This window comes from Salminus brasiliensis, chromosome 1, assembly GCF_030463535.1.
Source record: "Salminus brasiliensis chromosome 1, fSalBra1.hap2, whole genome shotgun sequence".
Lineage (NCBI taxonomy): Eukaryota > Metazoa > Chordata > Actinopteri > Characiformes > Bryconidae > Salminus > Salminus brasiliensis.
The window spans coordinates 23,923,688-23,941,370 of record NC_132878.1 but is presented as its reverse complement, the minus strand read 5'-3'; the positions used below and the strand labels follow the sequence as shown (position 1 = coordinate 23,941,370).

General features: G+C 39.7%; 1 protein-coding gene across 4 annotated transcripts in view; it reads right to left on the bottom strand.

The window, feature by feature from the left end:
* Nucleotides 1-693: 693 nt before the first annotated feature.
* The window catches only part of dab2ipb (DAB2 interacting protein b), a 166,563-nt gene continuing 149,573 nt past the window's right edge, over nucleotides 694-17,683 (bottom strand). For all 4 annotated transcript variants that reach the window (XM_072674954.1, XM_072674949.1, XM_072674941.1 and 1 more), the window contains 6 exons: nucleotides 16,904-17,082; nucleotides 14,292-15,162; nucleotides 10,725-10,853; nucleotides 7,083-7,285; nucleotides 6,271-6,358; nucleotides 694-4,012 (listed from right to left, as the gene is read on the bottom strand). In XM_072674954.1, the coding sequence (XP_072531055.1) occupies nucleotides 3,845-4,012; nucleotides 6,271-6,358; nucleotides 7,083-7,285; nucleotides 10,725-10,853; nucleotides 14,292-15,162; nucleotides 16,904-17,082 (1,638 nt within the window). In that variant the 3' untranslated portion in view covers nucleotides 694-3,844. The remainder of the gene's footprint in view (nucleotides 4,013-6,270; nucleotides 6,359-7,082; nucleotides 7,286-10,724; nucleotides 10,854-14,291; nucleotides 15,163-16,903; nucleotides 17,083-17,683) is intronic.

The window sequence follows — 17,683 nt, the reverse complement described above, 5'->3', positions numbered from 1 at the left end:
AGCTACTTCCATTTACTTGAAAATGTATAGGTAGATTAAAGAGCACATTACACAGAGTATGTCACATTTGGGCAGCTGTACAATACCAGCCAAAAGCTACCTCACCAAATTTTACATCATTGAAGTGTTTTTACATTGCTCCTCAAAAACCTTGTATCTCCATGTTGAATCTGGCAGTTGTTCTTTGTGTCAATTCCCTGATGAGTGGACCAATAGAAAATCCAAAATGTTATTATACTGCGACTATACAGAGCAAACCAGTGGTATTAAAAGCAATATTCAGGGCTGCCCAGGCCAAAGAATGGAAGCTAGAATGTTGCTAATTGGTGGTTATTTGTTTCCATTCACAGTTAGCAATATTAGCATAACTGACCAAACATTTCCTTTAATAACATCTTTATACAGATTATTTCCATCTAAGCATTTGGCTCTCGTAGAAAAATATATTTTTAAGTTTTAATATAAATGTTTACACATGCAAAAAAAGCCCTGATTTGTAATATAAAACTGTCATAAATAGGTTTTGGGAAAATGCAGTAGGTTCACACTAACTTTTTAACTGTGGGCCTCAAAGTTTCTTTTATAATGACAAGCATCAGAACATCTAAAAGAACAGGAGGAAAACTTCTAGTTCTGGAAAAGGGAAATATGTCTGAACCCCCCCCCAAAGAAATGAAGACAGACAAGCAGATGTATAAAATAGCTAAATAAAATTTTTATTATCCTAGTTGCAAATGTACATAAATTGCACAGCCACAATTTTATAGTTCTTAACATGGACATATCTCTCTGTACATTATTGTTCTCGTCATTGTCCTCAAAAGAAGCCAGAGTCCAGCCAATACTTTACTTTAAACATACTTACAAAACTCCTTTCTACAAGGATTATAAAACATACAACGTAGTTTTGAATTCATTTATAGATTCAGGTCTCTTTTGACAAAGCTAATATACCACACAGACTGCTGAGAACTGATGAGTAAAGAACATGTTCCACTGTGAGTTATCTGATGTTCTAGATCTAACAAAGAAAAAAATGGCAGAAAAAGACACAAGTCTGTCGATAAAGAACCTGGAGACATCAGCAAATAGTCCTGTCTGTAAGCTGCTCTGTACAGTTCATGGCGCTTCTCAGAAATGTGGCGGTTCATCATTTGGCCAGCCTTGGTGACCACAGTTGGATGCTAGCAACGGAAACTCTTGAAATGCGTGGTCCCTTTATGCTACCACTCTGAATCTTAAACACCGGTAAAAGAAAACATCGCTGCAGCCCATGTTCACACATGGTGTCGTTGGCTACAAATCCGCTAGATAGAAGTGTGAGAATTAAGCACCACATTAAAAAGAATCAATAACAGACTCTAGTAAAGTGCTAGGACTGTAGCACTGACCCACGAAGGAGCACCTTGATTAGCTACTTATACATGGGCAGATCGACTGAGTACAGCCGAAACAAAAAAGTGTACGTAACTGAACCTCTTCACTTACACGTCTGCCTGTCTGGGTCACTGAAATGAGAGAAACGCATTCTGATCTACTGCTACATGTTCAAATGCTTGATTGTTGGTTTCAGATTGTTGGCCGATCGTTTCAGTTCAAAACCAAGAAATGAAGCATTATGTATGCTGGAAATGTCTTATCAGGTCAGTGACAGACAGCGGAGGAACTGAATCTGAAGTTCTGAAGAGGAATTTGTCAAAATCTGGGGATATTACTTCTGCATAAGAGAAACTGTATGCAGTTCCAGGAAAAAGAAAAACAGTGCATAGGCATTTAACAGGGCATAATGAAGCTCGAGTTTGTGCTTTATATATTCAGTAAACCAGCGTTAACACCTCTGAGTGATCTACAGCCCCCAAATCTTTTTGCTTTACAGACCAAAACGAATTTCGTGAATCAACAACGAGAGAACGCCGTCCACAGCCGACTACTAAAAAAAAAAAAAAAAAAAAAGCGGAAACAGCAGTAAGATCTTAAGTTCTAAATCAATGTGTGTGTGTGCGTATGTATATTTATATATATATATATAAAAAATCTATGTATATATTTCATTTTCTTTTATAGATTATTTACAGGACACACCTTGTCTTGCTACAGCAGAATTAATCACTGATTGACCTTTTAAAGAAGATTAGGTCAAAAATCTTCAACTATGTCCCAACACCCAATGCTTATGCATCGCCATATATTTATATATACTTAACAAAAAAAAAAAATTAAATAACAAGTGCCACATTTCTCTCATGTTCCTTACTGGCAAAATAAACTGTAAAATCAAATCTGAAGCCTCACATCTTACTGCTTTGCTAGGCTTGAGGAAAGCAGGCGACTCTTTTTGTACAGCAGAACAGAAATACAAAAATATACAAGCTCTGTGAGCAGAAACCTGGACTACACCTGGTAGGGCTGCGAGAGTGTCACACAAATCACCAGATTAGTGGACAACCGACCTGGCCTTCGAAGAAAGCAGTAAAAGCTTATAAAGCGATTAAGCCAAAGGTTTGCTGATAAGGTTATATGAAAGTATATATAAGAGCTTATACAGGAGTGATTGGGGGGGATACAGTTAGAATTGAAACTGCAGCTTGTGCGGATTACAACGAGGAAGTAGCTCAACTAGGCACAGAACAAATTAACTTCTCTATCCACGGCCAATCGCATCAAACTAATAAATTTATGAGTCTACAGAGGCCCCTTTAAGTGTAAATTATGGCAATAAATAATGCATAATGACCCAAGACTGAAACCAGGTGCACACCTGGTTTACTTGGTCTCAGGAAGAACTGATCGACTTCAGTGGATAATATAAAGCACATTGTAATGCACAGTTTATAATTATTTGCTAAACAAATAAAACAAATAAAATGCGTCATTAGCTTTGTCTATGCCACATGTTTTAAGTGTGTTCAATTCAGCAAATAATCAGTATTTGTGGATTAAAAAGTGCAGAAGTGAGTTCTCTGCAAAAGATTGTATTTACATTTAGAAATCAAACCAGTGGTGCCCAAAGTGCTGCATTCGACCATATATATATATATATATATATATATATATTTCTGCTTATAAAACCAAATCCATCTATTTGCAAAGACTAGGTTTTATACGTCACTCTTTGCAGCCATGCCTTGTAAACACTTGAAACATGGTTTAGAAAAACCGTTAATTTCTTCAGGAAGAGATGGAGGGGGGGGGGGGGTGGGTGAAGCTGCATTCCATTCTTAAGGCTTCTCTTTTTGAAGAACTTTCAAAGTGCACTATGTAGGGGAAGCTGGAGCATGTAGAGAAAGTGCAGTAGATGTGGATGCAAGGCGAGCGCTCGATGTTCTAGGAGGAGGCAGCATTACTCATTTGCTAGCTTGGCATCTAGGTTAACACCAAAGGGGACCGAACGCATGAGTTATTATGAATAATAAAATACAGCTTTTTCAACATAACCACTGGACACTGGAGATTTGAGGCTAGAGCTACTGCGGAGGGACAGAGAAGGTAGTGTCTATACGTCAGCAGTACGTACCAGGTAGGTCACTGTTTGGAAGTTCACTTGTTGACGTATAGGTACTCTAGAACAGAGATTTACATCTAGTGGTTCACCCTAAACTGAAGTAGTGGACACCCCTCGAGGTTTACTGCTTATCTTTGCTCCACAGTGCTCATCATATTATTTACCAGCTCTTCACAAGCACGGTTCAGGAGCCAACTTCCAAACCAACACTGTCTGCACGCTGACATTTCCCTTGCCTTTCCAAGTCTCTTTCCTACATCAGCACCGTCTTGGCTGTGTCTTCCCTGCACTCCGCCCTGCGCTTTCTGTCTGGATTAAGCCATAAATCTCTGCAGGCTGGCTTCAGCAGTTGGAGCTGTTCCGGAACTCTCCGTTCTCGGTGATCTGCAGTTTGGTGGGGTTGGTGGGCGAGATGCCGTTACGTGTCTGCATGCTGTAACGCTCCTTCAGCTGCGACAGAGCACTCATCAACCTGGCGTTGGCAGCATCCAGAGATGCTATCCGCTTCTCCTGGAGAGATGCACAGAGAGAGAGAGATGCACACACAGAGAGAGAGAGACAGAGAGAGAGAGAGAGAGAGAGAGAGAGAGAGAGAGAGAGAGAGAGAGAGAGAGAGAGAGAGAGAGAGAGAGAGAGAGAGAGAGAGAGAGAGAGAGAGAGAGAGAGAGAGAGAGAGAGAGAGAGAGAGAGAGATAGATAGATATATAAGTATGGTATACAGCAACAGAGAGAGGTTTCCTCATTTGAGGTGAGCGAGAGAAGGAAGAGAGAGGGGTTTGCTAATTTGAGGAAAGTTTACAACAGTTTGATGACAACTGTTTTAAGAAACCTTGAATATTTCCATGATTTGAATGAAACAAGGACTGGAGGAACTTTTTAAACAGTAATGCAGACAACAAAACAAACAACACAGTAAACAGAGAGTAAGGCCAGAACACAAGACTTAACTAAAGCACAATTACTTTCACATGATCATAACTGATCAGGATATTCCAGTAATAAACCCCACCTTTAAACACTCTAACCGTGCTGATATTTGGCATTGGCTTTATTACACTACAACTGTATCACACATTGATGGCAATTTACAAAATGCTGAGCTGAACCAAAGGTATTTCCAGTCACACAAGAGCAGGCTCTCATCTGTGAATAGGGAGAGACCAAAATACTGGAAACTGAAAGTCACTGATGTTTTTTTATTTATTCTAATGTAATAGCGTGTAATTGCAGTCAGAAAAACCCTGTTGAGATATGTACAGTACTGTGTATATAAAATCTTAAATGTTCCATTATGATCCAATATTGATAACATAACCATAACATTCACAGTCCAGATGTTGCACTGTGTCTTGTGCCATTAATGCATACTGGCTGAATTTAACTGATGAGTATGATAATGGGATGTAGTGTCATAAAGAATCAGACAGACATAAGACAGGAAAAATGGGAAGTAGCACCATAATTCTTCGCAATACCTCGGTATCTCTACACGCTGGAGTTCTGCAAAGAGTATTTTCCAGAGCCACTCATGTACTACTTTAATGATTAATCAGTGAAAAGTGAATTGGAATTTAAATAAGTATGTAGAGATGATCAAAGGCTGCTGAGAATGAGAGACCAGCGGGGGGAGGTAGAGAGAAGTTTTCTAAATTAAATTTTAAAGGCATTTGGTGCCATTTTGGCTCAGATTCACATCACTCTCAGTCCACTGCTGTATTTTAATGAAGTTTTCATGCTGTGTTCAGAGTTGGAATAGTGATCTTACTGCAAATGTGTTTATGTGCACACTCATTTCTTATTAGGAAAGTGCGGGTGGTTAATACTAGAGAAATGTGAATGTGTGCGTTTTAAAAGAAGTTTAAAAGTACAAAACCTTTTTTTTTTTACAAAAACTTTTCTCTAGTTTTTACAAAAAAGTTTTTACTTGCCGATCTCAAGTGAAGTAAAGAAGTATTTTGAAAGAGATTATATATATATATATATATATATATATATATATATATATATATATATATATATATATATATAGAGAGAGAGAGAGAGAGAGAGAGAGAGAGAGAGAGAGAGACATAGAGAGGGAGAGATAATATCTATCAGAAAACCAGGCAGGTATGCCATGTCCTGAGTTACGGAAACGATTAGCATATCAGCAATACTGCTGATATTAAAACCATCTCCATAACAGCAGATCATTTCTTTTCAAATCAGCAGCATTAGACTAATAATTATATTTGACAGATATTTCTAACCAATATTTAACAATGTATTTATTGAACTCCAGAAGAGCAGAATATTTGAGAATAGGTGATGCTGGACTAAATTACCTTTTTTTGGTTCATTTTACTACATACGTAATCTTATACAGAAAGTTACATTTGTGGATATCACCTACATACATCTATCTACGTAAATCTATACATAATGCTTATGTATTGACATCTAAGAGAAAATAGCCATTAGTTCATCTGTGAATTCCGTGAATAGGAGTTCATTCTTAGTAGTAATTGTTTAGTAAAGAATCACAGGAAATCAGGGCATTCTTCACTGGTTAAAAGGTCACTGGATTTAGGGTTCCAAGTCTTCTTTTTATTTACCCAAGACATTTCATTAGTTTTAGAAAATACAAAATAAAAAAAATATTAATAAAAAAATGCACATTTTTTTATTTCTGCCAAAGGACCATTTTACATGGACTGTTTCACTAATTGCCGAATGCCCTTTTCATTTAAAACGGGCTTCAGCAGGGGGCAGACAGAACACACACGTACCTGTGCATCTATGATTTTCTGTTTGGAGTCGACTATGGCCTGCATGTCAGCGTGATCTTTTTTCAGCTCCTCCTCGACAGACATCAACCTGCATCAACAACACAGAGGCATTTTAACACTCAGTATGCACGTTTTTGCAACTACAGAGAAGCAATTTCCTCTCACTATATAAATGTATCCCAGGCTGCTCGATCCTCTCCGTCTGGGTTTCTAGACACTTTGTAATTGTCTCAAATAGCTGTCTGCTCTATCCCTGTAGAAGACAGCTCTCAATAAGCAGAGACTAGATGAAAGCCAAACGCACGCTGACAGCTCCCCTCCATCCTGCCCGTTAGAAGCTCAGCGCTAATGATAAAGAACGGCAGTCAAATAGCAGCTTGTGCGCACCACACAGCCCCAAGTTCTGTGTTTCAGATTCTGTTTGCTTCCAATTCCATCCTGACCTGGGTGTAAAAATGAAAAATGATACCTGAAGGTGGCGTTTCTGAATGTTAGAATTGATTCTACTTATTATAATAATAATTAAACTTCTTGGGCAATTTTTTAGTTGCAGACATCTTTAAAATATGCTTGATGTAGTAGCTATAATTCACTGCTGCATTTACAGCCCCTCCAGGCACGCTTGTTTGTTTAGTGTGTTCTTAAAAATATATCAGAATAATGAGAACGCTAAAATAATTGAATTGAATCAAACTCTGGTGAACTGTGAAAAGAACTTAACTGTTTCATAAAAAATGAAACTACAAACTTTTAAATAACTACAAAACCAGTAGTCTTAAGGTCAGGGATTTAATTGTGATCCTCTCTCCCACCTGCTGATGATGCTCTTCATCTGCAGGTCCTTGTCATCCTGCTGGCGGCGCAGGCGTTCCTCTGCCTCTTCCAGCTGGGTCTGGTACTCCAGGAGCATTTTCTGTGCTTGCTCGTCCTGCCCCTGCAACTGCAGCTCACACTCCTCCAGCTTCTGCACAGACATACGCAGCTTCTCCTGCAGCATAACTATCTCAGCCTGGTACTGAGGAAGAGATGGAGAAAATGGATCTTTGTTAGTCAGTTGAAATGTAAAGAACTTGGTAAAGGTACAAAAAAAGGAAATGCTGATCAACTTGATTCAGTTCAGTTTCATTAATAAAACATCATTCTTTAGCCATGCTCACAAATCTAGGGATAGTCTGATCTAATCAGAAACACTGTTCTTGGTTCTGATCCAGGCATAATTAGCATTAGTGAATTTCCCCGCTCATTTCTTACTTTCTGTCTTTTAGCAATGACATCGGAACAAGAAAACCTATCTGAAAAACAACAAACCTTTATCTCTGTTTACACTGATCATCAATCACTCTGATTTACTCCTCAACGCCCCATTACTCTACTCTAATCTCCATCTGTTTTGCTAGAAAAACATGGCGGAATCCAGTAAGCTTTCTGTGTCGTGGTGTGCACAAAAAAACGTAAGTGAGAAATCATGTTTGTCCCTTTATGCAGAGGCTACAATAAATTAGTTTTACTGCACAATTGTAAGTAACTGGCAGATAAACACATCAATTGAAAGAACAATACTGGATCTGTATTTCGTCATTGGAACTGGATCAGAACTTTTTTTAAACAAACATTGTTGGAAAGCAGTTTTCCAGAAATCTGTTTGTCTGTTGCGGGCAATGCATATATGAAAGCAGTTCTAGCCACTTACTCCAATAAAACACAAACAAACACTAAACCAAATCTGGAATAGAGCAGAAAATAAAGGGAGTGGGAGAGGCAAAAACAGAGCATAGATAAGTTCAGGGGACAATACAAGAGCATCATCTTCATCATATAAGAAATTCAACACCAATATAAAAGATGCTGTTTGATAAGCCAGTGGCACTGCAAGTCAGCCTCATGAATATTAGCTGCTCAGTGTCAGTCTTACATTAAACCCCTTTATTGAGCATTAAACATGGTTTCTCAGTATGAACATTTAACCATTTAAAAAAAAAAAAAAAAACAAAAAAAAAAAACTAAACAACTGTAGGTAGCACAATCCTGTGGGCTACAGCTAATTTAAATAGGCTGGTTTTCTTGACAGAGATTTAGCCAGGATTGTATTTTTCTGGAACTGGGGGGGTGATGGGGATTCTCTACTACAAATACTTCATCACCCAGGATTGGGTTAGATGTTGGATCCTCAGGTGAATAACTACGCAGTCGCTCTACCATGCTATTATAGGTAGTGTCTTAGACTGTAGAAGCTTGTTCAATTCAAGGCCATATTAACTAGTAGACTTTAAGAGCTGCTGACTACAGCCCTGGCCACCAGGGGGCCTTGCAAGCATGATCGGGAATGTAATCACATTGCATCATTGCTGCCATAGCACAATGTCATTACTCCGAAATGAGGAAACCATTTTTAAAAACAGTATACATTACTCCAACAGTGTACTATGACCAACCCTACCTCACCCCACCCCCCGATTTCCATTGTCCATTCCACTGTCCATTCAGCAGGAATTGTTTACCCAATGTAAACGACAGGTGCCATTTTCAAATGGTAAAAAATGGATTTAATAAGTATATAGAGAAATACAGAATTTAGCAACAACAATGATATGCAAAGTATCTTACAGACACTTTGTACAAAGGTTTGTGGGCACCCCTTCTAATGAATACATTCAGCTACTTTAAGCACTCATAGCTTGTATAGTCCCTGTAAAAAAGTACTGCCAATAGAAGAGGACTTTTTAAAGAAGGAGATAAACATGAACCTACTGGCACCATAACAAATGCCAGACATGAACTATAGGGGTATAAAGCCCCCCCAACACTGAGCTGTGGAGCAGTGTTCTCTGGAATGATGATGCTGCATCCAGTGCTTCTGCAAAAAGTTGGGGATGAGGTGGGTGGTGATCATCCAACATTTCAATCTCACTAATGCTCTTCTTGCTGAATGCAATCAATAGTCATGCAGATCTATTTGTATGGCTTGTATACAGTCAATTTGACATGCAAGTGTTTGAAAAACAAAAACTGGGAGAATTCAACATTATTATTCTGATACACTTCAATGACACTTCAATGCTTTAATATGGTTGTTGGCCCTGAACCTCAGTACTTCTATATGCAGTACTGGGTCGCTCTCTCTCTCTATATATATTTTTAGAATTGCAATCATCTTCACAGCAAAAACAAAAGCAAGAATTCACTTTAGTTTCAAAACAGACAGATTTATAAAAAGCTTTCCAAAGACAGGTTTAGGTGAACTGACTCTCCTGTCTCCTCACAGCTGCTTAAAATGTCCTGTGTCTCACGAGAAGCACTTTTTCCTCACATTGCTCTGACACAATGAGTTCGGCTTTTGTTCAGCATTGTACTTTTCTCTCTTGATCTTGGGCAGTCGAGCAAGGCCTCTAGTGTTGTTGCAAAGTGTCATTCAGTTCCGTAGAACAGACCACAGTCGCCTTTTGCAACTGCTCAACAACGCAGCACAAATACTGAATCATTTGCATTCCTGTTTCTTCTTTAGCTCTGCCACTGATGTGTTTGATTAAGCCAGCAAAAATTTACAACACTAAATAAGTCCATCTGACTAGCAATCTCTTGCTAAAGAAGGAAATGATTGCATATGGGGAGCATTAACACTTCTAATAATTATAGAGAACAGTTTTGGACCTACCACTGGTTACATATTCCGCATTATACTGAAGTGTGGGCATAAACAGCATTGTCTCTGGAGCTGAACTGGATTAAACAGCATAGACGCCTAATTACAAATTGCCTCCACAGTGAACTGGCAAAAATTACCTGGAAATTTGCATGATAATGTATATTTACAATTTTTCTACCTTATTAAAATAAAAGTTGATTCCTCAATTAGTAATATAAACAGTGACAACCCTGATTTTACATCATTGCAATTAGAAATAAAACTGGTTACAACTGAAGGGACTTTATTCATATTAGATGCAAAAGCAGCACACCATGCTAAACTGCTGTCCCTGACCCACAAGTGGAAGAAAAGATGGGAGGCCCAGATACAGAATGCCCAGATGCCCTGATACAAAAGGTGTCAGACAGGGAAAGCAATGGAAAATTAAGGTAAATGCAACAAAAGAGAGCAAAGGCACAAATCTCTCACACACACTCAATGGTGGGGTATATTACAATATAACCTGACATATAGATGTAGTGTCACACAGGCATACAGTATCACAAACTACATTAGATCTATTTGAGCTGACTTTGAAAAAACATGCAGTTTGAAGCAAGTGAAGCAACTAATTGGTTTTAAATGCTATCTAGTTTTGCTGAATGGTCACTTTAAGGATGAATCCGTTCAAAATGACCATGCTAATGTCTTCTTAAACAGAAATGTGAATTGCGCCTTTAAATTGAACACACAGGAAATACACTGGATACACAACATGTGTGTTTTGGCGTTGGTGACGGTTGTGCATGTGTGTGAGGGGCTTGTTTACCTTGTCGCTGAGTGTATGCTCATCCCTGCGTGGATCTGTCTCTGAGTCTTGCTCCAAGTATGGCACATTCATGTTCATCAGCCAGGCAGCAGTTCGGTCCAAAGCACTGGGAATCACTGGGGAAGGGGCCTATTTCACACACACACACACACACACACACACACACACACACACACACACACACACACACACACACACACACACACACACACACAAGCATGAGCACAGTGAAGCTACATGAAGAAACATTCATGTGAAGAAACATCCAAAGTCACCACAGGACAAGCACATGCACAGTAGCAATCAAAATTGTGGGGTCACCAAGATTTATTATTTTTTAACTAACCTTGGACTTCATAATAAGGATGGCATTTTGTTGAACACGAATAATGAGGGTTGAAGTTAAATAAACCCAAAATAACAACTACCTGTTTTAAGACAACACAAACTTACTTCATTAAAAAGTAACAGAGAAAAGCCAACATTCATTGGAAAAGAAAAGTCTGTTCAAACTTTTAATGGACAATTGGTCTATATTCAGAAAAACAAACGCACCACACCACCAAAGGATAGGCATTCTGAAATACAGTTCAACACAGACACTGATAATGCCACAGAATTGTGGATATTAATTAGCATGACAATATGGGGAGAGTTTGCACGGTGGAGGTGTGTGAGAATGTAACAGGAGGATTCACTTCCTTTCAGTTTGTTCGATCTGTAAAAGTGGAAAAAGCATCAGAAAGCATCTTTCTGTCTATGTGCCACAAGATAACTTCCTAGCGCCTAGAGCCATCTATTCACCCAGAGATATAGATATGGCCTTGGTAACCCCACAGTCAATAACAGAGAGCGAGAGCGTACGCAAGAGCAAGAGAGTGAGAGCGAGAGCGTACGCGAGAGCGAGCGAGAGAGAGAGAGAGAGAGACAGAGAGATGTACTGGTGCAGCCCAGAGTTTTCCATCAATCATTCAAACCAATCAATCAAATCCCGGTAGAGGGTGCAAAGCATTGTGGGGTAGGAAATGCCCTTGCTCTCCCCTTCATCGCTGGACCGCTGAGTATAATCATCCTCCTCCTCTCACAGGGATGATTATAGTCGATGTGCCACAACACATTTACACTACAATGGCAGTCAATTATTTAAATCAACTACAGAAAGTATCATTAAGGTATAAGAGCTCGGTATAACTGAAGCTCTGTTACGACAGTGAAGATATGCATAAACGCTTCTGTCTGACTTATCCTGTTAGAATGTTTTTTGTTATATCCTGATAAGGGCTGTCAAAAATGTTCCATTTGTGATTAATTGAGCTATGATTAGTTTTTTTTTTTTGTTTTTTTTTACTGAACAGGAAAATAACATTATATACGAATATAAAATTGCAGTTAAACCCAGCACAGAACAAGTCATTTATATTGCGACTTTGGCTAACAGAAAGTACTGGAAATGTTCTAGTGTGTGTCATGTGTTGATTCAGCCTTCTCTGTGGGAAATATGGAATTATAATATGCTAATATAAATAATAATATTAAAAACAAAAATAGGAAAAGTGGTTGTCTACCAGTCCTGCTTCTTACTGTAAGGTAATATAAACGCTATGGACAAAATATTGGGACATCTGCTCATTCATTGTTTCAGTCAATTGATCTAGGGATCAAAAGGAAAAAAATGCTCCAATTTTGGAGCACTGCTGTGAATTATTATTTTTTGCATTCAGCAACAAAAGCGTTAGTGAGGACAGCTCCCCAACTTACCCCAAAAGTATTGGATGTAGCATCATCATTCCAGAGAACACAGTTCCACTGCTCAATGCTGGGGGGACTTACATTCCTATAGACCACGCCTGCCATTAGGCATGGTGCCAATAGGTTCGTGTTTATCTGCTTCATTAGAAGGGGTGTCCAGAAACATTGACATATAATCTACATGCCTACCATTATACAATATGCCATAATAAGGATTGCCTTAATTCTGTTACTTATACTCAAAAAAGACATTTCACTGTGTTTAGGTGGAATACGGCTCCTTTTAAAATCTGCAGGTTATAATTTGGCCACACAGTGGCCTCTAATGCAGGATAATATGTTTGGATAATATGTGGTTCTAACTTAGTCTAATCAAATAATCAAGTAATGATATGAAATTCATCGTGAGATCTACACCCACTACATAAGAGGAATGGTCTATGGTTCAAATGGAGGACACACACAATGTCGGTCATGTGGTTGGGCATTCTTTCTTTTAAGACAGATTAAAGGAAGTAACTAATTGCAGGACCTCTGACCTTGTGTCACTGTGAATGAAGCTGTTAAAGGTTCGTACAAGACAGATAGGGGAGTTAGGACAAGGGGTCAACTCTAATAACCATTTAATGACTGTGTGTGGGTGCACCATGTGTGTATTCTTCAGAGATTACAGCCAGAGGGAGACCGTAATGCACAAGGGGTGAACTACAGTGCCAGCCTAATCTGGATGTGTGTGTATATCTACATGTATCAAAGATGGATAGAATAGTGTTTGCATGCGTGTGTATGTACAGAGCAGAGCAGATAACACACTGTCTCCACAATCTAAAGAGGCTTGTCATTATCCACTCTGCTACAGACACACACACACACACACACACACACACACACACACACACACACACACACACACACACACACACACACACACACACACACACACACACACACACACACACACACACACACTCAGGCCGTCCATTAATTACTGTGATTAAATCCTGATCACTGCAATCTCTTAGTGCAGCACAATTACTGAATATACTGAGAAAGAGGCCAAGAGCATAAAAACAACTTGAAGGATTTTCCACTGATATGTTCTAATTACAATATTCATTCATCCAGGCAGCTATCTGTCCATCTGTGCTTTCATGAAAGGGTGCATCCATTCAGCCAGTGTTCTGGGACATCTTTTGACGCTCTCATAAAGAGTTTTGAGAATGATTCAATTCAACTCTCTCCTTACTGTAAATAAGCTAAAATAATAACAGAAGTTTACAAGCAAGCGTTATCCACAATAATCTAAATCTGTAGTGACAGAGGCTCAGACCACAGCCTGCATTTTCCCTGATATTAAGATACGCCATCCCTCTATCCACGCAACCCTCTTTCCATCCATCCCTTATATTCAAATCATGAAGAGGATGGATGGAAAAACCAACCCTTTATTCCATACAACCTACCCATTCATGCATCCCTTCCATCCATCCATCCTAGCCCTCCATCCACCCATTCAATCTATACAATCATCTCTTCTATCCTATAACCCTACCAATTAGCCAACAATTATAGCCATCCAACCCTTCCTTCCATTAATTTATCCACACATTCAACCATTTAATCCATCAATCCTTCCCATCCATTCAATCACACCATCCTATCAATCCTATACTATACTCTGCACAGACAGCCGGTGATACAAGTGGTTCTGTGTGTGTCTGGCATGTTGGCACAAATTCTTCTAGACATAACTAACCATTATTAACTACCCAACTATTGAAATGACTGCAATATTGGGGTAGGTAACAGACAAAGCACCTGTTTGTGCTGCGTCCGCTGCTTCATCTCTGGACTGTCCCCTTTGGAGGAGGAGCTCTGCTGCCTAATCCGCGCCCCACTTCCCGGCCAATCGGGCGATGAAGACATCACGCTGCCACTGGAAGGACGCGGATAGGGTGTGGAGTTGAGCATGCTGGGCGGAGTCCGTCCGCGAGGAGCACCGGCTTGCGTAGGTGGAGGAGGCTGATCTATGCGCCGCTGGGGACCAGCACTGTTTTGCCGTGGGACGGTGGGCTGACTTGAGTGTTGCGTTTCCGTAAGCGACAGCTGCCTCCGAGAGAACTCTCCTGAGCGCCTTGCCAACTCCTCATGGTTCAGGAAACTGGAAGGAAGCTTGCTTGCCCCTGCCCCGCCCATTTCCTCGTTGTTACTGTGAGAACTGACTGAGCTGTGGCATTCGGAACCTGAATCACCACCCGTTTGCCCTCTGGGTGACAGGGGTAACCCTGCTGCCATCTGATACACTGGGTTCTGGAAAGACAGGGGCGCCAGAAGTTGTGTCGGCCGCCCTGGAACCCCATCCGCTCCCGGGGCAGTGGGCTTTGGTCCTGGCCTGTGAAGCGTGGGACCTCCCGGCAGGTTGCCCTGGGGTGTCCGGGCATTCCAGGCCACCATGTGCTTCTCAACGTGCCCTTCCGGGACCGGCACGAGCTCTAGAGCTTTGGTGGCTTCCTGCAGGTCCACCATGGACAGGCTCTTGCTGCCATTGGCTAATCCCAGCTCAGGCTCGTTGGCCTCTGAGTAGCTAGAGCTGCGGGCGGGGGAGCCCTGCAGGCCGGAGGAGCGAGTGACAAAGAAGAGGTCCTTGTTCTCGGGGGTTGGAGACGGAAGCCGTGTGAAGTCTACCAGGCTGAACAAGAGGAGCAAAAGGAAAGGGGATAATATTAGCATATATTATTTTACTGGGTCACAAACGAAACAGAATCCGGTAGTATTAGTTAAATAGTGACTGTCAGTTCCACACAAAAACATAAGATGACAGTATATGACATTTATTTCTTTCATAGATTGCTAAATATGTTCACACTTAGTTCTCAGGTTTCTTAACCTACATCCAGTTAAGCAGGGCCAAATATGTTCTCTTGGGTTTCTGGCCAAGACCCTCTCTTCAAACTATTTTAATGACTTGATATACTGCATGCAATAAGACACAATTCATCTTCATAACACTGTTATTTGACTTTCCACTAAAAGTAAGCATGCAAATGACTCAACTAGAACCACACAGGTAACTGGAAGAAGTACGAGCAACTAATTCGGGTTAAGCTTGTTCACTCACTCAATTTGCAGAAGCTATTTTTCATGACAATGACTCATCAAAATCCAAAATCACACTCAGCACTGGTTGTTACTTTATCCGCAAAGGCTGTCCTTATTTTTATCATTGCTAAGCCTCTCTTCTCAAAGAGCCTGCCCTTGCCTTATCTAGCCAACCCCTCTTCTAAAGACACTGGGCAGTCTGCTTTACAGCTCATTCCCTGACGACATTTATGGAAGCCAGAGTGAAAAAAGGGCTTTTAATTGCAGGTTGTCAAAGACACAGACACACAGACACACACACACACACACACACACACACACACACACACACACACACACACACACACACACACACACATATATATATAAAAGAAGATAGAAGAGCAGAGAGAATAAATATACTGGGGGATCATATGAGAGAAACACAGAGGACAGAGACAGACACAGAGGGATAGAAGGAGGGGGGGCAGGGTTTTGTCTGGCCAGAGATTATGTTAAAATAAATTAGCAGTGTCTGGCTTATTAAAGTTAGACAATAAAGGCTGTCTGGCCGCAAAGAAAGACGGACAAGGAAAAAGAACGAAAGAGAAAGGCTCATTTCACGTCTTGTTTCATCTGTCTTGACTTGACTGTGGTCTGGACTTGCTGTCAGTGAAGACTGTTGTGAATCTTCGCAAACCCTCAAGAGTGAAACAATATTTGCATTCTAAACGTCTCGACGGATCTTACATGTTGTGTGCAGTATATTTAGCACTATTCCCAAATATATATTCAAAGCAGCAATATGTAGCATTGGTACTTTAAAATATAAATAATCCATTTAAAACAAGGAGAGCAGTGTTTCTGCCGTTGCTACTCTAGATTCAGCACTGCGGTTTCTGCACTGGTGAAGCAGGCAGGATAACTTTGTATATGTCTGTAAAATATGAATATACTAATAATACAACTGTACTCTACTGTAATAAAGCGCAAATTACACTTTCCGATTGTGAAGAAATGCCAATTCTGGCAAAATATTGCTTTAATTACTGCAAGGTATCAATAAAATCATAATTACTTTACATGCACTTCATACAAGTCCTAAGTTTTTTAATTATTATAAAGCAGAACTTACAGGCTGTACCTATAGTAGTATTAAAGGTGTACAACCAAACAACATTCATTGATGCTATGCGTCTGTCAACAACCAAACATTAAAGAAACTTGTGTTTAAAAGTTTAACATTGTTTAACAATTTAACAAAGTTAAACTTTTATTCATCTCTTTAAAGGTTAACATCATGACTACATTAACCTGCATATTAGTTATTATTAGGTACGCTCAAGCCTTACCCTGACAAGTCATTGTCAATGGACATTTTCTGCAGACCAGTGGAGATGCTGCAGCCAGGGACGGGAGGAGAAGGGACACGATCAGAGGGTGCAGCCACCTGAACACTTGATGGATTGGTCAGGGCAGTGTGAACATCCCTTAGGATTCTGGGAAGTGGACCCAGTTTGGAGCCTGCAGTCTGAGGACAGAAGTTAAAGGCAGCATTAAAACAAACTATAGGTCAGAGGTTTTTTGAATAATATAGAAGCAATTAGGTAAAAAAAAAAAAAAAGAATGAAATGCAGTGTGCTGGTTTCGCAATTTCATTGCTTAAAAAACCCTTAACAAACAAAAAACAATAAATAAAAAAATAACCACCTCCCCACAAAAAAAAAACAACAAATAAAAAACTAGAATGTCCTGTGATGTGGGGATCTAAGGGTACATAACTTGGTAAACAATATATGGTAAATTGTTAATTTATAACAATTTATAACTATATATATATATATATATATATATATATATATATATATATATATATATATATACACACACACACACACACACACACACACACACACACACACACAAAATGACATTTGATCAGAGCCTGGAAGAGACAATCTTACACCTTTTTTTCCTACAGAAGTCAACTTTCCAACGCTCCTCTGAAGTGTTTAAAAATTTTATAAAGCTTTAAAATGTTTGGCCGAATCTTTAATCATTTAAATGGATCTGGTTCAGCTGCCTTTTGAGTAACTGCAATGTTTCTGTCGTTAAAGAGATCAAAGGCTTTA